The sequence below is a fragment of the Haliaeetus leucocephalus genome, unplaced genomic scaffold, assembly GCF_000737465.1.
Source record: "Haliaeetus leucocephalus isolate CR32 unplaced genomic scaffold, Haliaeetus_leucocephalus-4.0 Scaffold328, whole genome shotgun sequence".
In the NCBI taxonomy this organism is placed as follows: Eukaryota; Metazoa; Chordata; class Aves; order Accipitriformes; family Accipitridae; genus Haliaeetus; species Haliaeetus leucocephalus.
Window position 1 is genome coordinate 4,683,501 of NW_010972764.1, and position 25,519 is coordinate 4,709,019.

The 25,519-nt window shown below is 41.2% G+C and overlaps 1 protein-coding gene across 1 annotated transcript in view; it reads right to left on the reverse strand.

The window, feature by feature from the left end:
* MYO10 (myosin X) overlaps positions 1-25,519 on the reverse strand; it is a 132,513-nt gene that overhangs the window by 44,623 nt on the left and 62,371 nt on the right. Inside the window, exons 6-18 of the mRNA XM_010571461.1 lie at positions 24,754-24,767; positions 24,544-24,628; positions 23,766-23,869; positions 21,443-21,572; positions 20,386-20,504; positions 19,510-19,656; positions 19,231-19,331; positions 18,929-18,995; positions 17,432-17,524; positions 16,639-16,707; positions 16,371-16,453; positions 14,816-14,924; positions 11,573-11,653 (exon numbers count right to left, since the gene is read on the reverse strand). Coding sequence (XP_010569763.1) covers positions 11,573-11,653; positions 14,816-14,924; positions 16,371-16,453; positions 16,639-16,707; positions 17,432-17,524; positions 18,929-18,995; positions 19,231-19,331; positions 19,510-19,656; positions 20,386-20,504; positions 21,443-21,572; positions 23,766-23,869; positions 24,544-24,628; positions 24,754-24,767 — 1,202 coding nt within the window. The remainder of the gene's footprint in view (positions 1-11,572; positions 11,654-14,815; positions 14,925-16,370; positions 16,454-16,638; positions 16,708-17,431; positions 17,525-18,928; positions 18,996-19,230; positions 19,332-19,509; positions 19,657-20,385; positions 20,505-21,442; positions 21,573-23,765; positions 23,870-24,543; positions 24,629-24,753; positions 24,768-25,519) is intronic.

A 25,519-nucleotide genomic window follows, 5' to 3' on the forward strand; every position in this document is an offset into this window, starting at 1 on the left:
CAAAACCTGCAGAATTTACAGGCAGGGACGCTGGTCAATGGCACTTTGCTTCACTAAGGCTATTTCCATCTTTTCTTAGTTACATGAAGCACACACTTAGTTGACTCCATCCATTTTTAAGATGATCCTGTGGAGAAAAGCTCTGCCCTTACTTATGGTTTTACAATCTGCTGCGTTATGTTTAAATAAGAATATGGCTCTTTCTGCCCCAGAAGTGGATTTTTTCTATCCCTCTTCCGTATTTTCTGATCGTGTTGAGAAGGCACTGTTGAGACTCCACGACCGGTTAGATGCACTTTCACTGCCGACGTACCAGCGCTGGGTTCTCCTGGGACTGGCCAGCAGCACGGACTCCGCACCACTGGAGCAACAGACGGAGCGAGTCTTCTCCTCTGCACAGATGCCTTGCAACTTGAGGCTGGGTATGCAACTTTTAGGGAGCTGCACATATGCCTTACTCCTCTTCAAAGCTGTGCGACGAGAGACATCGTAGCTCTAGGTACTCTGTTATGTGCTCGCCAAAGCAGCATAAAACCAGTAATAACTTAAGCAAAGCATTTAGACGTGTGCTTAGAGCTCATTGAGGCCAATGAGATGTACATGCCCTTTATGAACCGGGCTGATTTGAGACATGCTATGTTGTGCACGTCAGCGGTCACAGGGAAATGGCAATTTTGGATGCCTGAACAGCCATTTCTCCCCTGAGAAATTCCTAGGCTGGCTTAAATATACAACAGAACATAACTCTTAATGTTTGAGTCAGAAAGAGACACTGAAGATAGAATCAGCTTTCCTAAATGTGACTTTGTTTGCTATGCCAATTGTTTGCTTAGATGAAAAACTTCTGTGCAGCTAATTTAAGTGCTAAACCACTTTTAACAAAAATCATCATTTCTCCCTTTGAAAGACTACTTAATTAATGAGGCTGGACACTATTTCTTTTTGGCTAACATGTACAAATGGTGTGGCTGGCAAGCTGCATATGGACATACTTGTCCTTTTCATGCTGAATCTGGGGCAGCCATTCATTAGAGAAAGCCAGTATCACAGAGGATTTGGCGTTTATCTGGCCTTCTGAAAATGGATGTCTTCTCTCAACCCACCTACTTTATCTCTGCTTGACTATTAAAAGTGTTGAACCCCCCAGAACCCCTACTTGCCACATACATAATGTTTAAGATTTCTAGATCTACAGAGAGTAAGTTTCAAAAATGCCACGATAGATCTCATCATGTAAACGGTGGAAATATAATATAGCACTATGAGTTTGGTGACAAACTTATTTTCCACACTAAACATTGCGCAGTGCTCCCAGATGTGCGTGACAGCCCAAGGTGGCAGCCAAAACAAAAAACTTCCCAGTGTCCCAAATGATTTACATGGTGCAATGAGCTTCTTGGCTCACCAGCAACTTCACAGACCTGAACAAGGCGTACGCTTACCCTGTGCTTGGGACTGAACAACAAAACTAATATTGCCCACAGAGCGTGAGGAGTTGTGGTGCTACCACCTTCCCAGCAAAGCTCCCGTGAGCGGCACGAGCTGCCCAGCTCCCTGTTGCCTGAACAGGGAACACACATCAGGAACGTGGAGGAGACAAACCAACAACAGCAACCTCAAACTTCATCATGCGTCAGCCAAAAACGTGCTGTAGTTTAGGCTGACTGCCGTCACACAGCTACGACTCGGCTGGTGTCCTGAAACACGGACTTTACAGCTACTACATGCCACTTCATACAACTGAAACCACAACCTCACTTCTGTAATTCTAATGACAGTGTTAGGAATGGACCTGCCTTTCTTCTTAGGCTTATAAACTGCCTAAAACCACCAGAAGCTGTAAATTCTAAGTTTAATAACAAAGATAAGATGCTCTGATGCGCTTTCAGTAAGCAATTAATGTTTAAAGTTTCATCTTATGAGGGTACAGCAGATGTTCTGAAGTGTACTTAGTCCTTACAAATTCATCACAATGAGGTTTTCCCCCATGAAGTCTTTGCTTCTTTGCCACATCCTGTGACTAAATTAAGAAAAGCCACACATATATATACACACACACATAAACTGATAGATACAGTTAAAGAGAAAAACATTTAGCAACTGACCCAAGTCTACTCTCAAACAACATTACCTTCTGCTCTTGACATGGATTTTGTGTTCTGAGGGTACCTCTGACAAAGATCTGTACACAGTTGGGACAGTACTGTAACTTTTAGATAATTCCCATCAGTAATCTAGCTGTATTGGAAAAAATCACCGTTGTTATGCTTCCATTTACGTTACAGGTTGTAAAGACATTTTTTTGAATAAGCCAACAAATAAGAAACAAAACAAATCTTATCTTTTTTTTGAAACTAAGCAGTTTAGCAAAAGAAATACTGAATACCTATCATTGATGTTCCACACAACAAAAATACCTTCATTTTGACCTAGCACCACTGTTACCACTTGGAGTTTAAAAGGACACATCCTAACATCAGTGAGAGAAGAACAACTACAAGTTATGAGAACCCCCTTTCCCAGTCCCATAGGCACTTTATCAGATCATATCTCTTCCATCTAGATTTGCAAGGCAAATCTAGGGTTGCTCTTCTTGAGACCAGAATAAAACTCCCATAGACTTCAATGATGCAGGATCAAACCCATTCCCTTCGTAACAGGTTCTCTCAAGCAATTTTATCCTAATTTTCTTCCCTGTGGCTGAATTCTAATGTTTGCAGAGGCAAGCTCTTTAAGTGGGAAAGCAAGGAGCAAAATGCAGATCCCAGAAGCAAAGGCAATCAGCAGTGAACAGAGCTATTTTACCTGCTGGGCTGGGGGGTTTATTTCATCAGGGGCGGAAGGGGTGAGCTGACACAGCAAACAAAGTCAAAATATACTGCTGCTATGGTATCCTTTCCATTACTACTGCAATTAATTTTTTTTCCCAGCCATATTCCATTTCCTGTATTTCTATGGTGAAAAAAATTACTGTCTCATATGTGCCCCATCGAGTTTCTCCAGTAAAACTACAAAATTAATTTAGACTTCTGGGTGCTGCAGATAACTCACTGGACTCCCCCCACCCCGAGCACACTCATCCCCGGTGTCATTTTCTTATAACATAATCAAAGCAAAACTACAGCCATACCTTATGCCTTAAGAACTTACAGGAATACCACAGTCCTAAACTTTACATAGCTGGTTTTCCTGAATCTACACCATAGACTGCCGAACAACAGAAAAGACTTTTCTCCAGAAAGCAGCCCATCACTACAACACAGGTCTTCCCCTCTCTGCACACACAGCTCTACTTCTGCTGACTTTTTCCCTGCTCTGTGAACAATCACCCCTTTAACTTTCAAACAGAGTGTGATTTATTAAAGCAGACTGCTTGGCAGCAAAGCTCTCCTGGCATTTGAAAATATGATTAGCCCAGTAAATTTAGTCGTTTTTTCATAAACTTGATTCTGCGTGCATTTACCCTCTTTAAAAGAAAATACAAGCCCAGAAACATTTCTAGCACAGCTTGCTCAGCCAAATTCCAGGCACTTTCTTTTCTTTTTCTACAAGTCCACTGCAGCTCCAAGTATGCAAGATTAAAATTATTTAAAAAACTGCATGAATTAAGCCCCTTACCTTTTAAGGCTTTTTCACCCTTCAGCGTTCGCCCATTGTGAAAAACTGAATCTTTAGCAGTTGCAGCTATGCACACACACACACAGAACGGGGCTTTCTTCAGCTCACTGGTATTTCAAGTCTTTCATGTGATATCTTTGGCTGTACTTGCTTAATTCATTCCTGCTGCTACTCAAAGGAAGTCAAGCCTAGCGAGGGCTGGCTCTACAGCAATCGCTGTAGATCTTCCTGACTAACAGGACACGAGGGCTAATCTCACCTTATAGGCATCAGGAATGTAAATATATTTCGCAGCCAACAAATTCCTAAACCTTAAGAGATAAAATGCACAAAATGCCCTAAGACACAGTTTAGCAAGGGAGTTACGAACATAAAAGTTTTTGCTAGAGAACAATACTCTGTACCCCAGCGATGCTTTTGGAGCTCTAAGGATGTCTATTTATCATGGAGTGTGCATATTCCCTTGGACTAGTTACCATGAGAACACAGCAAACAGGATTTGAATGTAAATTGCCATCTAGAGATGTGGGGGGATTTTTTTTGTTGTAGTTAAAAAAGAAAACTTCCAAAGCTTGATGAAGTACACACTTTCTCTGCGCATACATTTGCATGACAATGCTTGCAATTCAAATACTTGGTAGAGTGCACAAGAAGGAAGAAAAGCCAAGTTCTTTGCTCGGTATTTAAAAAGCGCAAATATTTCAGACTTGGGATCAGTAGTTGCAGCTCCATGAATGCCCATCCATGTCACACAATCACATACGAAGGAATTCATAAAATGCAAAAAATCCATCAGGTGGCACAAAATGCAGAATTATTGCAGTGCTTGAAGTCAGCTGGAGGCAGCAAGACCCTCTGCTGCTCACAGATCAGTTGCTGCAGCAGTCAAAATTCTTCTCATTTCTAAATATTACACTGAATTACACAGCAAGTATTGCACTTTAAAAATACCCCACCCCTAGGCGTTTTATTTTTCCCCAGAATTGTCCTGGTACTTTGCCGTTCCTCCTCCCAAGTCCCTCCTGAAGCAACGTACGCTCCCCACGTGTCCCCCCACCCTGCTGACAAGAGCGCACCGCCACGGTTACCAGCCGAGATGCAAAAATGACTCCTACCACTTGTGGACAGAGTCCTACCAAATGGTCTTTCTGGGAAACTTGGCAACTGTGCACGTACATGCTGCAAAAAATGCAAAAATCTGTTTGCCTGCATTGCTTGGAGTTTGATGCAACCTTTACAGCACAGCGTCTGCTCCCTCCCCGGCAGCACTCCATCTCCGCTCTATCCCCCAGCCTTAAACACGTCAATTTTAAACTCCTTATACCACGGTCACCGAAAGACAAACCCTAATACACTTAGCGAAGGGATGCCTCGTCAGCCCTGCTTAGTAAACAACAAACCTTGATGAAGAAGGAGGACGTGCCTGTCTGGGTGATTGCCCGGAGAGTGGAATGACCTACTTCAGCCCAGCAAGCCGCGACGCTCCGAGATGGGGACAAAAGGACAACCCAGTAGCTGCCGGGCAGCATAACCGACACGCTGCGCCGCAGGAGCGATGGGAGCGATCTTTCGGAGGCGACACAGAAGACAGGCGCTGCCTGCGCAGCACAGAACTCCTTGCAGGAATCGTCTTGTTCTTTCAGCCGGGGATTCAACTTCACATGTAACGTTACTGCCGGCACTTTGCGAGCAGGAGCGATTGCCTTCCTCACACCCACTCTCCTTATCGTTTTTACCTAAGGAGTCTTCTAGCGCCTGACCTAATTACTCAAGCAATGTGCCAGAAAGTGATGCAGCTGGGACATATTCCACAAGTCTTGATTTGAAGCTATGTAATTCTCCAAAACCCAAGGCGACAATATCCAGGTAGCTGAATTAAGCGGCGTTGGCCGGGCACGCCGCCACACCTTACGACTGCGCCTTCCTGATTACAAACAATAAAGCCTCATGAACTAGTCAAAGGGCTAAGGATAAACAGTTTGTATTTGGCCCCACGCACTTGTTGGCCTGTGAGATCGGGCCAACATGCTATAGTTTGGGGAAATGGTTGCCCTCCTCCCAAAAGATGAGCCTGAAGAGCAGCTCCCGGAGCCTGACCCATGCTGCCCCAGCAAGCCCGATCTGTGCTCAGAGCCTGTGGCTCTGCTTCCTCCAGAAGCAATGACAGCAGTAATTGGCAGCCAGGAAGCCTTCTTAAAACAAGTATTTACTGAGAACAAGTGAGATGAAAGAGAGATTTTTAAAATAGGCAGTAAGGATCTCTAATACATGCGCTGCTTATACAGCTGTAAATGAACACTACTAGACCTTAACTTTCTACAGATAGCAGTGCACACACCCAGCAGCTGTACCTGGGCCATATAATCTGTTCCCTTTACCTTCGAAGTATGACAGAGTAGCTATTAATGTGATGATCAGGCTTTCTATTCCCTTTTTCTTCTGGATAGCAATACAAATTTACCCTGTGATCTGCTAGCTCCCAGTACCAGAGAACATTGCAGCTTCGCTGCAGGAGGGCTGCCCCAGGGCTCTGCAACTAAGTGAGCAAACCATAAAGATGCGTCCATCTAGGGCCTAACACTTTCTAGCTTTCAACTGCTGGGCTCAGCATCTTTAAAAACCCACAAAGGCACCTACTCCCCATTAAGGAGACCCAGAGTCTGGTGAGTGACCGAGGTTGGTGTATAAAGCACATGCTTGGTATACAACTGCAGCAGAATGTGCACAGAAGTTTGAAGCTGGACCAGTTCATTAAGGATAATTTTTTAAAATAAAGACTTTTAAAAGTGAAGTTTTATCCAGACGCTTAGCAATCCTGTGCTGAAGGTATAGTAGAACATCCTTGAAGCTCAGAGTCTCCCTCCCTGCACCTTTCAAGGTTTTATGTCAGTGCTGTTCTCAACGCAGCGGCATTAAGACTTGCACTGTCCTTACCCATATTTCTACAAAAAATATCTCTTTACAAGGCAAACTCAGCAATTCATATAGTCAAGTCCCAATATGACAATATTGCAGTTCCAGTATCTCTACAAGGCAAACTCAGTAATTCTTACAGTCAAGTCTCAATATGACAATATTGCAATTCCAGCTTGACAACCAGTTCACGTACTACGTTCACTCCATTTGTACCTGCTCCACACCCTGCGTACAATCATCCTTGCAGATGGGGCCAAGCTGTTCTCTCATCGTTCCTTTGTACCACGTTCCTGAGCTGTACTCCTAACTGGTGTTTAGGCTGGTATCATGCTATACTTATGTTTGTAATGATTCAGAGCTATTTTAAGAGCACAAGTTTAATTCAGACGCCAAGCAAAATAGGTTTGTATCTTATTTCAAATTAGGGGACACACTGCTTGCTATTCCAGGCCATCTCATGGCTATTAATGACCTACACCTCAAAGTACACTGCAGGTGCCAATAGCCATACCTTGATCCCTTTAAATGGCTCTGTCCCCAGAAGCGATGTTAGCAATCTTATTGCCTTGATAGTAATTTTCCCAGAATGAATATGGAGCATGACAGTTCTCCTAAGCAGCAGTAAGACTCACATAATTTATTACAGACCTTTTTCTACCCGTCCTCCTTTGAATTGCAGTTATTAGTAGTTTCACTTTTCCTGGTGCTCCCTGTAACCCCTACCCTGCAGTAGGTTTACGATACAGGTTTAATTTTGTCTCATTTCTTCATCTTACCTAATTAAATTTTAAGATTAAAAAAAATTAATGTAAAAAAACCTGCAGAGAAACAGAATTCCCCCTTCAGACCTCACAAGCTTCAGAGAAGGCAGCTTTTATCTCACCAGTGGCAAGACCATCACTGCGACAGAGGAAGGAGACAGACAATAAATGAGCATACAGAGAGGTGAGTAGCAACCCTGCAATCCTGTTCAGGTGGCACACATCAACACAGGTTTCCTTAAAAAAAAAAAAAAGTGAAATTCTTGTCTACAACAAATATTTCACACCAACTCTAATGAAGTCAGGATTTTGCCTATCAGGACCAAACTGGTCTCAGATCTGTAACCAAAGAGAAGTGGATGCACCTATCTACGTGCATGAGAGAACAGCCGCATCTGAACCCGTTGAAGTCTCAAGAACAGGGAATTACAGAAGCAAGCTGTAATAATCGAGGTTTTAAGGGACCAGCACAGATGAGGCCATGCAGATGCTGGAGGTGCGGGGCCACTCGCAATGATTATGCCAATATTAAGCCAATATATCTTCTGAAGAAAAATCCTAAATGAAGAAGGGAACTTGAGAAGGCACTTGAGCCAAGCTGCCTGAGGCTGGCTCCTTCTGGCCAACAGGAAAATTTCTGCCTCTGAAACAGCTTGCATAGGAAGTTCAGATCTTAAATTTACCCTGAACTGTCTCCTGAGCGGCACCAAGGCTTCGCAACTTTATTAATAGCAGCAAGCTGGAAGAAACATTCAGCTGATGGCTGTAGCGATGGTTGTAGCTTGTTTTAAAAAGACAGTCTTTTTTGGAGCGGGGAGGGGATTGGGGGTTGTGGTGTTGGTTGTTTTTTTTTTAATTTCAGATGCACAAAAAAGGATAGATGGAGACCAGAAAAGGCAAGGTTGCAGGGAGGAATCATTATTGAATAGAACAGGAGGCAGGAAAAGAAACATGAGACCAAGAAACAGAAAAAGATGTGTCAAAGTTCAAAAGGATGAAATGATATGTAGTTCTGCAAGCTGCATTGAAGATAAGGGGAGTTTAGCAGAAAGACCCTTCATTAGCAGAAAATATTCATTAAGCATACCAAGTGGAAAAGTTTCCACGTTATGGCTAGTTCAGAACAGACTAGAAACTGTGAAAACAGATACACTGATTGTTCGGGGGTCTCCCAAAGATTAATGGGTCCTCTGTTCTTCTGTCTGAGGCCTGCTCTCTAAAATGTCTTGTGACAAAAGGTCATGTACTCTGTGCACTCCCTTTAGGAAATTGCACTAATGAGTGCAGATCCTGCTTTGATATGTAAATGTTCAGTGATTTACTGCATATGCTGAATTGGTTTTGCTTGCCACTGTGAAATATTTTTAAAATAAAACTCTTGATCAATTAAAAAAATCAAATAATTACTGTAAATTATCACATCTCTTATCCAATATAAATATACTTTAACGTCTTGAAGAGCAGAGGAAGTAGTCTGCTGCACGTTCTGCTTTTCAAAGGCTTGAATTTGTCTTCCATCTGCTCAACTTCATTCACCTACGGAATTCAAACATAATTCCAGAGTAAACCAGCTCTCGAGCACCTCCAGAATTAGAGGATGCTCGCCAATAGTGTATCACCTATTCGTACCCAACCCTTACAGCAATGACCAGCTTGAGAGGCTTTGCTCCTGATACCACAACTTCAGTTCTCTCCTTGCCAAGTCCCTCTGGTTCAGCTCTCCTTTAATGCTGCATATTTCAAAAGACCAATTAAAACACCCCTTTCTTTCACATCATATGTTATTTGGCGAGCACTGTTTAAATACTTTTTGAAGGGTGACATTTTATCATTTCATATCACCATCACTGCAGAGTAAAAACTATGGATGGAAAACAGAGGAAGATGCTCAGTGAAGATTTTTACTTTCCTTCAATCCCAGTTTCTCCATTTCAGCAGCTCATCTGAATGTTTCAAGCTGTTATGTTTCTAACCAGCCCTGCACAGTGAGTCACGTTATGTGGTAAACCCTGGAAGTCCACGCACAGCTAACGTGTCTCTGAGCTGTGCTGGTTCAGCGCTATGCAAACTGACTCACCTTATTTTCCTTTGTCTAACTGAAAAGAAGCAACAAGTTGTATGACAGGATAAACTATGAAATGTTTAACACAGTGTGCATCCACAGAATCCAGCTGAGCTACAGAGGAGCCTAATGCCGTTCATGTGCCTGCTTCTGTACCTGCACCGTCGCAGAAGGAGCAACACCAACACCGTCACAAGACCGGCACTAAAAATCACTGCGTCTGAGACATGGAGGGGAACAGAGCAGTGCACAGCAGACAAAACTTCAAACGGTGAATCCCAAAAAAGCATTCTGAGAACACTTTTCTGTGTGAAGAATGCCATCGACAAGTATTATATATGGCCTTCCTTCTCATCTTCCATCAAGTCTTCTACTGAATCAGCTACACCAGGTAAAGTGCCTGACCTTTTTCTCTACTCTTGCTCTTCAAATAGGATTTCTTATTTGGTAAAGCCATTGAATCAAGTTAAATTTGCAATTGAATTAAAGCAAATGGAAAACAAGGACAAACATTTTTGTGTAAGATTTCAGTGGCATTTTATATGTACTTTGAAAGGGATTGTCCACAGGAATTTCCCAATCTGTTCCTGCATGCACTCCTGCAATTAGACATGGTTTCCTGAGACCGAGGCTGTCTCAAGCTCCTTCTGCTTGCACAGCTGCTAATTCTGTGAGAACTTTGTTTTAATGATAGTAAAATATATAGTAGCATATGCCAAATTTGTCAGGGATGGAGCATTCTAGTGGGAAAAGACTGGTAGAGCAACAAGGAACATGGGAGTGGGAACTCAGTGTGTTCCTTGCTATGGAAATGCAACAAGTGCCTGGTTCTTGCATTAACTATGGCAAATTCTTATGACTTTGGTACTGTGGAGATGAGCCTTACTCAAAGGCAAAAGGACAAATAAGGAAAACTCATGAGTTATTGAAATTCTTCTTATACTCCAGTGGCAGCAGGTGGGCTTTATAAGGGTCGTGGAGCTTCCAGCAGAAACAGGAGCAGGGAAGAAAACAAGCTTTTCAGAACTGCCCTCCGTCAGTGATCGGGGCTTTGCTACACACATTGGCTTGCAGACCCCAGGTGCCGGCCGAGGCACTGTCATCCATGTGGGTTTGGTGACCTGAGGCTGCACAACTCACAGCACCAAACACTTCAGGACGCAGAAAGCAGGTCTTATTCGCTTCCAGGCTGTTCCCTCTTGCTAAGGTGCCCGCAGTCTGCACATTATGTGACACACCACGAGTAACAGTGCAAAAGCAGAGTTAACAGTTAGCAACTGAAAACACAAAGTCGAGGATGTACCATCCAGGTAACACAAAAACCTGCAGTGAAATCTGCCAGGTTTGACGTCTTAAGTGTCCCAATGAACCAGACATCCCAGAAAAACATAACACGTAAAACTGGATTTATAGCAAAGTCACCTATTTCTAAGTTGCCCATGTGAAAACCATAAACCAGAGTCATTAGCACCTCTGTCTGTTGCATTTTTGACATAAGCAGACCATACCTGAATAATGGTCTATAAAGCCAAAGACAGATGCACAAAACCCAGAATATCAGGACCAGGCTAACAATATTATCTTCAGCAATTACTATACCATTACCACTTCATTTCTAGAGAGACCTCCAAAATATCTAAGTAAGTCTTGACACTGCCTTTCGTTATCTGTGACTCAAAAGACAAATTGATACAGTAAGCCTTAGTTTCCAAGTGTGTTTTAAAAACATAATTCTGTAACAGAACAAAACAGCTGGCATGAAGACACCTAGAATTGTACATAAATTGAAAGACTAAGAGTCTGATGACAGTTGGTCATTCACACCAGTTTTGCTATATGCACCACCATTCACTGCCTCTAGTGATTTAAAACAAACTTTGCCGTTTTGACATTTTCTTCCTAAAAGGCTCTCACAGAACTGTTAAACGTGCAGTGCAGTCTTCTACCTTCCTTTTATAACCATCCTTAGAGCCAGTCATTTATCAGCTGTGAGCAGTGACTATTAAAAAGGTGCCCAAAGACACAACCCACATAAAAAAAAAAACCTAAATAAAAAAATCAAAAGCTGTTCCCAGTGCCTTCACCTTGCAAAAGCCTTTTACAAAGCCAGTGAAGAACACTACCCTCTGCTTCACACAGTGGTAAATAACCACACAGGCAGTGGAAGGTTAGGCCTGAGACGTACAGAAATGACAGGCATGATTTTAAATCTTACCTTCTGCACATTGGGTTTGATGCACCGAACAAAGAAAGGATTTGAAGAACTCAGCGTCGCCATTAAAGAATGCAGCGATTCCTAAAACACAAGTAGAAGACAGCACTTCACAAGCTGACTTTTTGTAAAAGCAACATACCCCAGCGAAAGCTCTTGCAGCTTAGCATTGCAGACAATATCTAACTGCAACACCTAGTGGTATACACCAGACATTACTGTACTGTGTAAGCTCTTGCTTGTGAACATACAGAATCAATACATGCATGTTTGTTTCTTCCACCTGCCCTTCTGATCAAAACTATCATCACTGTTTTACAGTGAACAAGATATACAGATTGATATGAAGAAAACTGTTCATAAGGAAACATCAAATGGGGAAGTTGCTGTTTCAGGGATCTTCTGAATGACTGCTTAAGACTTAGGATCCACATTCCCAAATTGCTAAACTCGAGCAAGTCAAAAGGAAGGATAAGGGGTCTAAGGTAAAACTAAAATACCCACAAAACCAAATTTCCTCTTTTCAACCACCCCACACCAACTCATTTTCCATTTCCCCTGCCATCAGCAGCATTTTTGTACAGGGAGTTCCTCCCTCCTGTGTGGTCTCAACCTTTCTTGCTAAAAGGACACTGATAATAAACATAAGTCAACAAGAGGGTAGAAGAAATATTAAAAAATTCTGAAAAAAGAGTTTAGAATACAGGAGACATTGTTTTACCAATACTAGGTTTTAAAATGTTCCCCTCCTGAAATTAACAAAAATTGAGTAAAGGATAGAGTGGTAAAGAAAACTCGTCTTGCTGAAAGACAATACTAACAGCATTAAGCAGACAGTTTGACAGTTATTTCATGTGATAGCTAATTGCATTTAACAATAAAAAGAGAAATTATAAGGTTCAGCTAAAAAAAACATAGAAGAAAACATGGGCTTTTTCCTAGTTTTAGAACTCTGAATGACCCAATACACATTAGACTATCAGTTGTCTGAACCTCAGCCTGGAGATAAAAATCAAGAAAAATCCCTCAGTCCTTTTATGATTATTACTTTAATTACACATCCTCCCCTTTCCTGCCTGAGCCGTCATTCCATATCTTATTCCAACTTGCCTCATTCTGTATCATTAAGTATGATAAACCATTTTAAACTGAAGTCTTGCATTTACTTTGCAGAGATACAAATGACTGTATAGGAGGGGAGCCGAGACTCGAAGATCCCAGCAAGCTAGCAATGATACTGTTTCACCCCTCAAAGGTGGCACTGTGTGCCAGGCAGCGGAGAGAATACAGACCAGGCTGCCAAGGAGACAGAAAATTCACTTTTTAAAAGAGCAACACTGTGCATCCTACAGCATGTTTGGGAGCAAAACTGCCAATGGCAGTCTGTTACAACAAATTCTTGCTTTAATCTGCAAACCAAGGGCTTTCGTGACAATTAAACATGAAGCGATAAAGGCAACAGGCAGAGTTGTGGCTGTGCACAAGAACTGGTACAGAGCAAAGGAAGCAAATGGTGAAGTAACTAGGAACATAAATGATAGTTCTTGGTTTGTTTGCCTTTGCCAGCCTATGGACCAGGAGTCGGGGGCAGCAGACATTAAACAGCCAGAAGATACAAAGACAAGTATTTTTATGTAAAGACAAACATTTATGGCTTCAAAAAGTAAAGGCTTCATCTGTACTAAACCTGTGTGAACATTACAACCTCTGTGGACAACTGAGCCAGTTCTCTCAACACAGGCTACTACTTAGAGTGATTGGAAAAGTTGGTCAGTATAAACAAAAACAATTTAACCTATTTTCACATTCATCTGTGGTACAGACAGCCAGATTCTGCACAGTGCTGCAAGCCTCTAAATCACTGTCAGGTTACAAGCTAATCTGAAGTTTGCCCTGCTTTAAGCAATAGGCTGAAACAGATGGTATCTAACCTCAGCTATTCTGTGTGTACCCCCAGGCCCGCATTAGGCAGGCTGTCAAATGAAAAGAAAAGTTAACCAACCTATCATGAGAATAAAACTGTGAAGGCAAAGTTCTTATCTTCAGTTGAAATGAGATAGACTAATCCCTGGAAGGCTTTAAAATGGAAAAAACACCCAACCTAATTCTTTGGGGACAGGATGATGCGAAGGTCAACTTCTTGTAAAGCAGCCCAGCTGGTTAATGGTCAGTTACTGCAGCTTTAGATAAGAGACAACAATGTTTTGATTTCATGTTTCATCATGCTCTATGTTGCCTGGGGGGGGGGGCCCTGACAGAGAAGAGAGGAAACTCTACATTATGTTCTACCTTGCAAAGTGGGTGCAAAAATATGGTCGATTTTTATACAGTAACATCTTAAAGGTCTACTTTGCACAGGTACAAATGACTAAGTGGAAACAGTACCTTCTGCTGTCCCAGAGAGCTAGCAAATACCACCACCGCACCACAAGAAGTGGGTATTGCCTGAGATGAGCGATGGTGACACAAAGCAAGCTGTCCAGGGAATATAACAGTAGTATTTTTTAATAAAAGACACTGTGTGTGCCCCAGCATACACTCCCTGCTGTTCTGTCCAACACTTAGCAATAGTCTATTAGGATAAAATCTGCCCTCAAGGGCTTTGAGTCTGCTCCGTTTTTTAAAAAAAAAGTGAACAAACAGTGCAAATGTATATTAATTCAAACAAAATGAAAGACAACTAATCCAGACTTGTACTCATGCAATTTAGAGAAGGTTTTGTGCCAATCTTTCTCTTTTAAATAATTTGCAGATAGACTTTATGCGAGATTTCAATTTGATGCCATTTTTGATGGGAGGGCTATAAAGCCTCATAAAAAGGTGTTTAATAAAAATGCTTTCCAAGCTTTAAGTTAAAAAGCAAGGCAACACCTTAATGAGGTATTTATTCAGTACTTATTTTTCTTAGTGTACAGGCACTGCTGTAAGGCTTTGTGTGATTCTGTGGTTCGTTTTAGATTAGAAAGAAAAACCAGGACGAGAGACGCCAACTTCATAGATGTGCTTTAAAATAAGGACAAATAAGCAAGTGGAAAGCAACCGGAGTTTGGTGCGGATGGTGTGATGCGAAGGTTAGTGTCTGCTTGAAGCTAGCTAGTATGGCCAATCAGTTGCTTAGTAAACGCATTTTCATAGAAGAGACAGCTATGTTTTGATGCTGCCTGTTTTAATCTGCAACTGTTCTTTACTGAACGGAGTTTATCTATCACTGATTTGCTACAGAGCAGAGACAACACATTAACTAACCTTGAACTGGAGACTGACAGTGGGTTTTCGGTGCTTGCTTCCACATTTAAGAGTGTCTTGATTGTTGCGACTTGAAACATGTTCAAATAGATCATAGATGAAATCAAGACTGAAATGGGAAAGAAAAAGAATATCTCTAAAGTGTATCTCAATAGATTATGAGGCTTACCACTACAGAATGCAAAGAAAGCGCTGTCCTTTAGAAAGCAGCTCCTCCATCCAAAAAAATGCTTATTGATTTTCTCTATAACCTTTAGTAAGCAACAGATTTTTGCCTTTGCAGAATTTATGCAGGGGAGAAAAAAAAAACCCAAAACAAAACAAAGCAAAACAAAACAAGGAGGTTCTTTCTTCTCCACTCCCAACACATCATTAGGGAAATGAAGTGTGAAGTTCTAGAGTCCTTAGTGCATTTTATTCCACTCACTCAACCAAAACTCCAGCTGACTGTAATAGGAACCATACCTGAACAAAGACTGAAAAACAAGACTTCCAGCTTGTTTGGGGCCATAACAGAAAATAACCACCCACGTGAGCCTCACTTTCAGATACCAGCTGTGTATGCTGTTTTCCACCCTATCAGTCAGGTATCCTCCTCTTACCACTTCTACAGAAACACAGACCTTTTAACTTGAGCTCCAGACAGATGTTGCTGCAAGAGCAAAACCAGGCCCTGCAGCTTGAACTCATTTATTACTTTTACCTACATACTTCAGTTGACAGAGGTTATGTCAGATATGTCATGAAACCAGAACAAACAACATAGAGAGGGAAACCCTTATTAACAGTTTCCCCTGCGCAGAAAGGGTTAAGGGGTTTACAAACAAGCAACTTGCACAGCAAGGCAGGATGACTGGACGGGATGGGTGAGGGCAGCAGCTGAGACAGCAACACGCAGGCTCAGCTCCCTCCTCTTCTGTCACCCCTCGGTGTGTCCTGGAGTCTCGACCATGCGCCTACAAAAAGGGACGTGGTACCGCCCCAGCTGTTACCACTGTAAGGATCCTGAGACCTTACACAGCAGAATGACAGGACGCATGCAGGTACCAAAGACACCCCAGCTCAGACTTTCGGTAACATAAATCTTTATAGAAATTCTCCTTTTGAAGCCATTACTATATAGCAATTTGTACTGTGGTAGGTCCCTGCCACTGAGCTTTCAACCAAATTAGGGAATGCCAGAAATACAAGCAAATCAGGCTGTATGTGAAGCAAAAAAGCCACACACGCATGCTGCCTGTGAGGCACCCTGAAACAGTTAAAAACCATCACCAGCTTTCAGCATCCTGACTCACCACTGAGCAGCAAGTGAGCTCTCTAGCAACCCTCTGGACCGAACAGGGACGAGGTACTGTACAATGTAGGAAAACCTGACTTTGTGAGAACCAATTACAGTCAGATCTGCTTACAGGCACCTCTGATATTTCTTCTATACTCATTTCAACTCTGTCAAGGTCTCATGCTATGCAACATCTAACATATTCAAACTCTGGCAGAATTAGGTGAGAAGACACCCCTTAACATCATGTCACAAACAAAAATCACAGAAATGTACCTGCTTTCACGTAACAAGTTCAGGAGATCGTCTCTGAAAGTATCTCTGTTCTTCTCCAAGATCCCCCTGACATCGTACTGGACCTAGCAGGAAACAGAGCTGATTCAAACAACAAGCCAAGTAGTCAGGCACCTCTCACAAGAGCGGTACTGTAAAAACTGCTGAGGGAACAGTGTGCTTCAGTTAATTTTGAGCAGCCTCAGGGTAAAATTAAGCTAATGAAAACTCCATTTGGAATAATTTCAGCAAATAAAGAAAAGAAAATTACCTCCCCAGCGTAGTGCTTCACTCCAAAGTTGTGAACGGCAACTCTTGGTTTTACATAAAAAGGATTGTTCTAATTGGAGGGGAAAGAAAAGAGAAAAATATTTGGGGGAGGGGGTCAGGGAGTGGAATGATAAAAAGGGTCACATTATCCCCTCAACCCAGACCTAAACAAACCACTGTCTTCCAGTGAACTCCCTGGAAGATTACTGCTCCAAAAGCAAACAACCAACTTATAACGATAATAGGATTTGTTAGTCTGGGCTGCTTCAAATGCAGTAATAACAGATTTATAGTATCTAAAAAGGCATTATACTAAACCTGAACCCATCTGGCAGAACCATCCTATTAAAGGCACTCTGAAAAAGAAGGTTCTGTCTTAAACCAGCAGTTACGAAGATTGGTGGATATGCTTGTATCCCAGAAATTCTTGAAAATAATTCTAGGATCACAAATAAAGGTACTAATCTGGACGGAGGAAACAGCAACCTTTCAGTAAATGACATCAAGGGAAATTGAAGGTCTAAGTAATCTGAGTTACTGCAGGTTGTCAGAGCTCTAAGAGCAGAATTTGGCTTATTCACCAATATGGAAACATTTAACTGGACAGTAACAAGGATATATTCTTCCAGGTAACGGACTCAGTCTTGACAGTAAATGATAAAGATTGCCATGGAAGTTGGATCACATCCAAAACAGCCTCTATTAACTACGCAACCATACATTTGAACCATGAATTTCTACAGAAGCAGAGAGACCCTAATTTGCACAGAAAATGTGAGCAAAACATCACGTACAGCATGCTGGGTATTCAACTTCTCCAGCAAGGTGGAGTCAGTAGCTTGAGGAAAATGGCTCTCTTCATTGATGAGTGCCAGCAGCCCCAGTTTCTAGAAAAACAAGAAGAGGCAGAAAATGAATTACTGCACAGATGGACACAGACATTGTCCCCTGTTTGGAAAAATCACAAAGTCCTTGAAGTTGTCGTGTGCAGAGAGGCGCAAAACCACCCAGACATGACTAAAACCCCACTCTCGTAGAGGACTGCAATCCTGCTTTTCTGGCAACACTCCTTTTGAAAAATAGAGCATATGATACATGGGCAAAATAAAGAAAAAGCAGCTACTGGAAGAAGCAATGGTTCTCCTGATGTAGACAGTTTTTAGATGCATACAATGACTTTGTCCCAGAATATATCTCCAGCCTCCAAGATCTCCAATGATCAAGAGTCCCTTAAATATGAGGAGTTTCTGTAAACAGCCTTTCAAAAATTTTTCTTCCATAAAATTATCTACTTAGTTGTTGAACCAATGCAAACTTTTAGCACCCACAGTGCCCAGGGCAACAACAAAAGATACACAGTTTGACCAGGCGCTGCGTGGAACACAACCTCCCTTTGCTCTGCATATGGCTCTGTGTCATTTCTTTTGATGTTCCCTACTTCTCCTACCAGAAGAGGTGGTAAACAAAGCAAGCTACCCCGCAGTTAATTAATGTGTCCAGCAAGCTTCAGGTTGATACAACCTCTTCAGGAAAACACAGTTCTCCAGGTGCACGTTTTAATAAGCCACTTCCCATGGGCCCAGCGCAGCTCCCGACAAACCACACCGTCCTGACTGCAGCCACGTCCTGGCAGCTGGATCTCCTGCCCGCTGCCATCAGCATCTGTGGTCGTCTAAACTCACGCAGCCACACACCCCGCTACGGAGATAAACTCACGCAGCCCGCCTGTACTGCTGGCAGAAGTCAACATGGATGAAACAATACAGAACTTCGGCTTTGTCATCCCGCTGGAGTCGTAATTTCTATGCAGTGAACTCAGACTTCATCTGCCCCTCACCGCTAATGCTCCTACCACTAACTTTGCAGAAACTTCACGCTCTTTTACATGTCCCTTTAGTACAAATCAGAACACGAACAAAATTATGGATAAAGACAAAATTGGCAGGCAGCAAATGAAGATTACCCGCATCCCATGAAAAGCCATTATGGGAGCAAGACGTAGCCATTCTTTCTGGCCTCTCTTTCTATTCTTTTTTAATCATCTCCAAATATTGCTTTTGTATATAAACATACACTGTTAAAAGTTACTACAAGGAAAGATACATATATTGAGCATACAATATAATCTTTAATATATCCATGCATGAAAATGATCTGAGTAAAAGTTCACTATTTAAACATGCAAGATCCACCATTCTCTTCACTTGCTCTTTGTGTTGGCAAGTGTTTTAAAGACGTATTACCTCAGAACAAAAACTAGAAATAGGTACCAGTATCAAATTCGTTATTACCTTTTCAATAAGATCCAAGCACTCTCCATTGTCTGTCCAGTCAATATCCTCCCAAATTAGTCCTTCCCTAAGGAAATAAGGAGGGCCTTTATATTGACAACTACAATGAAGTTATTTTAAATATAGGAACAGGATGAGCTGACCTATTTGTCTTGCAAATTAGAGCAAAATCAGCTTGCTTTGAAAAAATACACAGCTCCAGACAGAGATTTTCAAAGGAAGCTAAGGTAGCTGGGAACCCCAATTTCAAGTGAATACTGATAATTTTCAAAATTCTTCCAAATTTCATCTATATCTCTTACCTGCTGTATTCCAGTTGCTCCAAGGAAAAGATGTGCTTGTTGAAATACTCCTGAAGCTTTTCATTTGCATAGTTAATATTGAACTGCTCAAAACGGTTTACCTAAAGAGACAAGAAATTTTCAAAAATCCATACACTCCAAGTATTTTACTTTGCAAACAAGGAACTGATTCTGGTTTAAGTCATAATATGGTTAATAATCAAGTTCCAGTGAAGATGACAAAGATATGTAGAACAATGAAGCATAAATAACAGACAATCCATCTGAACAAACTTTTACCTCAAAGTTTTCGAACCCAAATATGTCCAAAATTCCAATGGACTTGAAGTCTTCCTTGCTCCTGATTCTGCTGTTGATTTTCTTAATGACCCAAGCAAAACACTGAGAATAAAGTGCCATAGCCATAGAATCTCTGCTGTCTATTGCCTGCATTAAAGAAGGAATACATGATGTATCAATCCACCCCTGCACCTGAGAACTTATCAAACTTTGCCGGTCAGCATCCTTTGCACAGCATAAAGCAATGTATAATGCAAGTAGGTTTGTATTCCTATGTACCTTGACAGCAATTGTATTAACAGTTACAGACCGTCACGATTTAAGCTTTAACAGTGTAAGTTATAAGAGCTGTACACCTATGTGGCTTTAAAATTACCTTTCAAGGCTAAAGCATTCAAAAATTAGGAAATTATAAACTTAAGGTGTGGAGGAAGAAAAGAAAAGGAAATAGCACCTTAATTTACCCCTTTCTAGAGGTAAGCATGATGTTTTGTATACCTATTTCTAATCCCCTTCTTGTAAATAATAAAATTGTTCTGCTGAAAGTTTTCAAAAATGCCCACCTGACACAAATGTCCATAATGAAAAATATTAGCCTACAAGATGAGAATTTGAAAAAAATGGTAAGAAATCTGGCTTAATAAGAATAAGAACAGCCAAGCTACAAGCCCTGGCCAGAAAGATAGGATGGGATCTACAGAGATTTCTAAAAGTCCAATATATCCTTCCCCAAAAAACTATGTAGTATATTTGATAGCAGTTCTGATGCATGAGCTAAGCTTCTGTTCCTGAGTGACCAATGATTGCCCTGGACTTGAAGACTGAGCCATATATTTAACAGACCCTAAAAACATGTCAAAACTGAGATGCCTTTACCTGTTGTATACTAAGAGGTGTTAGGATTTCTTCTCCCCTGAGTATCATTGACCTCTGTGTCAACGCTTCAGTTAGCTGTGTGGAGTCCAACCCCAGTAGTTCAGCAGATCTACCCAGAGCTGGCAAAAGAAGAGACAAATACAAATATGTCCTTAAATGTATAATGTTATGACACTAATTTGTTGTTGTAGTAGTAGTAGTATTACTACCACCACCATTTAAGATGCTTCTAAAATGATGGGGATTAGAGATAAAAACACAACTAGAAACTCTAGGATACGTTTTTGCTGCTCATAAAAAGGCACAGTATCATAAATATGCACAACTGAAGGAATTTAGCAGTAGAAATTCATCACAAGTAAGTCACAAATACTTATTTTCCTCTTAATGTTACATGTCAAGGATTCAAATAATCTACTGCTTACACTAACATTTTTTCCAGAAACAAACAGTAATTCACTCTTTGTCTTCATGAATGCGCTTCAGCTTCCCTCAGGATGATGAGGATAAAGAAAACCAATGAAAATTTTTTCTTACATGCATACTTCAATTTGCAATTTTGCTATAATGTGGTATATAAAGCAGTATGTAATGCTACCCTTTATTGCCATATTTGAACAAATATTTAAAATGCTCACCAGCCCAATCTTTACACATACCAGCACATACCTTCAGATTTGTAATTGAAGTACTGAAAGCTCTAACAAAAGACACCTTCGGTGGAGATACCCGTGAAGGAACATATTTGAGCACTTATGTTTTATCAACTTGAGAATATTTCAAAGAAAGAATTAAATTGAAATGGAATTTCACTACTATTAATGGAATAAATATGTGCCCAAGGTCTTCCCTAATTAAGACCTAGCATCCAGCAGCAGACTAGTTTGCCTTACCTGTCAAAAAAACCCAAAAATAACATTTTAATCAACATTTTCAGATGCTAAAAAGCAGTAAGACCCTTTCACTGTTTGTCCTTGCTATGGTCAGATATACCAGCAACAAAAATAGCTTTCACAACCTCAAGAAACATTTACATTTGGCTGCACAGCCTTCTCACCTGTTTTAAAGGACACCTGTGCCCCACCAGCAGTGATGAACTCAACATTTCCTAGATGCAAAATGCCAGCCAACAGCCTCAAAACTTCCCGCACCTCCTCCTTGCTGAACTGCATCACTTCCATTGCAGTCTGGAATGACACGTAAGCTTCTTCAATAACATGCACACTGACTCAAAAATGGGGACAAGGACAAACCCATCAACGGTGTTGTCAGGCCTTACAAAAGCAAGTCGGGGCTGACAGAGGGCTGGCAGGAGTTATTCCTTTGGTTTCATCCCAAATCAAACACACTGTAAGACACGACGGGGACATCTTGAACATCCAAGTATCACTCTGGTTTTAAGAAATCTCCTTTTGATGCTGTAAGGATGCTGTAATTTGCTTTCAAATTCTTCATTAAAATTGTATAAATATTGGAATGCCCTACTGAGTCGTGCATCAGATGCAATTTCATTAATCTGTATTAGTAACTGATAACCTCCTCTGTATTTTTACCAAATGTTGCCAATTAGCCTTGTAGGTAGCAAGGCATGGGGGAGGAAACACAGCAACATGTAAGATTTGCTCACTTCTTGTCTCAGCCACGGAGAATTCAGAGGAGGCCTTCTGCAGCATATTCTGTGCAAGCCATGAAGCCCAAACACATATCTTACCAGTGTGGTTTGACATCTTACAGCAAAACTGAGCAATAAAAAGAGATCTACATAAAATGTATTGAATTTATGAATCACCAATATGGCAATGATCAAGGCTTAACTATGTAAATGAGGAGAACAGCAAATCTCCATCTAAAGAAATATTAAAACAAGAGGAGGAACATATGCTTTTCTCTGACATAGATGGAGTAAGCAATTGTATGCCTCTTGAAATTACCAGAATTTCCCAAATTTGGGTTTAATATGAGCCTATCTGAGTCCAGATCACAGTTTTATACCCTTACAGTTAGACTCATCATGTTACAGTCACTGCAGGTGTCTGACAGATGACATGTGACACATTTTATCTTTCATAAATCATCAATTACAAATGGAAAAGCCTCAGACTCATCCCACAATTAAAAGCAGAGAAAAGATAATGGTTGGAGGTTTATTTTGTATGGACGACCTTTCACATCAGAGCTCTAAGAAAGGCAGCAGCACTAGGAGTTCATCTCCATGCTCACCGTGCAGTTCCTCCTTGTCTCCTATGAAAACATTTCACTTAAGTAACATTTCTGGGACTTAAACCGCAATAAAAATAGGCAAAGGAGATGACTATAATAGGAAAAGACAGACAAGGGTGAACTGCAGGGCTTCTGCCTGCCTCCTGCTCTGGGAATGCAGCCTGGCAGTCTCAGCCCGTGCTCCAAGCCTGCCTGCGCTGCGGGCAGCACACAGACGTCACCTGCCCGGCTGATTTCATGCTCTGCCTACCCTGGTATGATTAGCACAAATTAAATATCATGCTAATCAACTTAAGCATGTGACTATAATATAGATAAGTTTCCAACACCTCCTTCCGCCATACTAGATGAGGGTTTTTTTACACTAAAAGTAACTGCTGCATCCTCTACACATTGATTTGTCAATTTGGCAAAGAGATTAACGTAGCTAAGCAAAAATAGTCTGGTGAAGGGCATAAAACCAAATATTTTGTCTGATTTTTTAAATCTAACACACATCACCTCAATGATATAGTAAGCAAGTAGCAATTATCCTAACAGTCAGTATAGACAAATTGCTGTAGCTAATTGGCATGGGTATAAGATATAAAGCCATTCAGAGAAAGACACCATCAGGACCTGGTTTTTAATCTGTGTATACATTTTCTTCAAGTCTATTGTGTAAGTTACTCCATACAAATGGATTTCCCAGCTGCAACTTAAAAGAGTCACAAAAGCCCAGGTGCTTCGCTCCCCACGTGCTGCACTGCGGACTCAACCCAGTAGATGCTACATCTGGGCAAAGCTTTAGGATGGAAAAATAGTGGAAGCAGACATAGCTGTAACATAAAACAATGTAAGGAAGGGCAAAGGCGTGTAAATGCCTTACCATCTTCCCAACTGACATTCTTTTCATTCCAAAATGTAATCATTTCACTAAATTATAGCACACTTTGAAATGATAGAGTAAAAATCAAGTATTGGAGGGAAGGTAAAGACATGCTCAAAATGACAGTGAAGTGTTATGAGAAAATGTAAGGCCCTGTAAGATTAGTGCCTCAATGAGAGAGCTGCATGCGCAGGTAAGCACAAGAAGGCTTTGTCCCCTGCTCCATCAATGGGCCCCATGTGCCTGAACCGCCAGCATTTTTAAAGCATAAAGAACTAGGGAAACAACTCACAATGACTTCCTTGAAAGAATCTTTGTCACTGATTGTCTTATCCGCTATACATCCAGACTGATTCAGGTAGTGGTAGTTCTCCGGTACAGATAAGTAAAAAGCATCTAATGAGGAGAGAAAAGAGGACAAGTGAAAAAAAATAAAATCCCCAAACAAAAGCACTCCACAAATTACTATGTCTGAGTTAAATAGTTCACAATACATTTGCTCAGAAATTATGAAGATACACAAAACAAATTTCATATTAAAATCAGATATGGGGTTGTATTCTGCTGGTTTTTCCTTCATTTAGCTGCACAATGGAGTTAATTCTACTTTTTAGCATGCAAAGACAGCAGGCCCAAAGGGAGACGCCGAGACAGCTTTAGGCAATTTTGCACATACACAAATGTCATTTCTTTTGTTAGTGGATTTATTCTTTATGAGAGAGGATTAGAGGAACTAGAATTATTTCTCTTTGTTGCTGTGGAGTTATTTAGTACCAGCAAAAATATTCAGCTTGAACAGAATGAGGCATGTTTGTCCCCAAGTAATTTTCCCAGGGCCACAGCAGAAGCTGGGAGAAAAACTACCGGCAGCTCGGTGACATTCTTCAACTAAGCAGGTTGCTTTATCAAGTTAAACTCAAATTCACACTCACTGAGTCCCAGCTGACTAAATAACCTATTTCTCTGCTTGGATTAGCAGGTTTCTGCAGTTAAATTCTCCACTGCTGTCATCATGGCCGACTGCTAGCCGAAAGCCACTATGGTTGTGTGACTTGTGCTTTGCCACTCACCTTTCTCTCTCTCTTCTATCCCTGCCAGCAGAGCATAGAATATATGATAATTTCTTTCCCCGGGGTTTTGTCTTACTACACGATTCTGTCAAAGTAAAAAATAGTTTCCATTTAAGCAATCATTTTTAAGGAGAATTTTTTTATCCACAATTTCAAAGAAAATATTAAATCAAAACAAAATTAACTGAGCAAAAGCAAACATCAACTTACTTTTTCCAATAAATCTATAGTCAGGAAGAAAAACTTCAGTCAAGGAATAAAATAAAAAGCAATTAATGCACAAGCTATTTATAATCTTCCTTCTTTCATTTGAGACAATAGGAAGAGCATCACGGTCTTTTCTTACATCGTGCCTACTGCCATAACAAGATGAATAAAGTAGCAGCAATGATAATATTGCAGCAGTTCTAATACCAATGTGTTCCCACACCTCCTTCTCCTCCATCCCACCAAAACTGGACTTGTCATGCTCTGGGTTTTAAATGACACCTGCTTTCCTTTCCTTTCTCTTTTCCCTAAAGCTTGGAAACAGCTTTAAGGATGAAATTTGTCCCACTGCAAAAGCAGCGTATGTTCAAAACACTAGGTAGGATCCCCTTGGTATATTCCTCATCCCCACACCTCTGGTGCTCTGGTGGAGCTGGCCCATAGTCCAATTTTGCCAAATGCAGGACAAATCCAAGGATTTGACCCACCCAGGCTCACACTGCAGAAATTCAGCAGCTCTGCTCTTTCAAGCACTTTTCCAGAAAAGTAAGCAGCTTATCTTCGGGTCTAATAAATGATGGAAACAGCTAACAACTGAAGTTATCCGCAAGAACTCGGGCTGGTTTAGCTCACTACATAGAAACATGCACATGAGCTGTGCTAGCAGTAGCAATACAAAATCCTCGTCCTCCAAGAGTATATAAACCCCACCCTGCCACAAACGCATGTGTGCATGTGCACAAACACATGCAGAATTTGGTGTTACTGC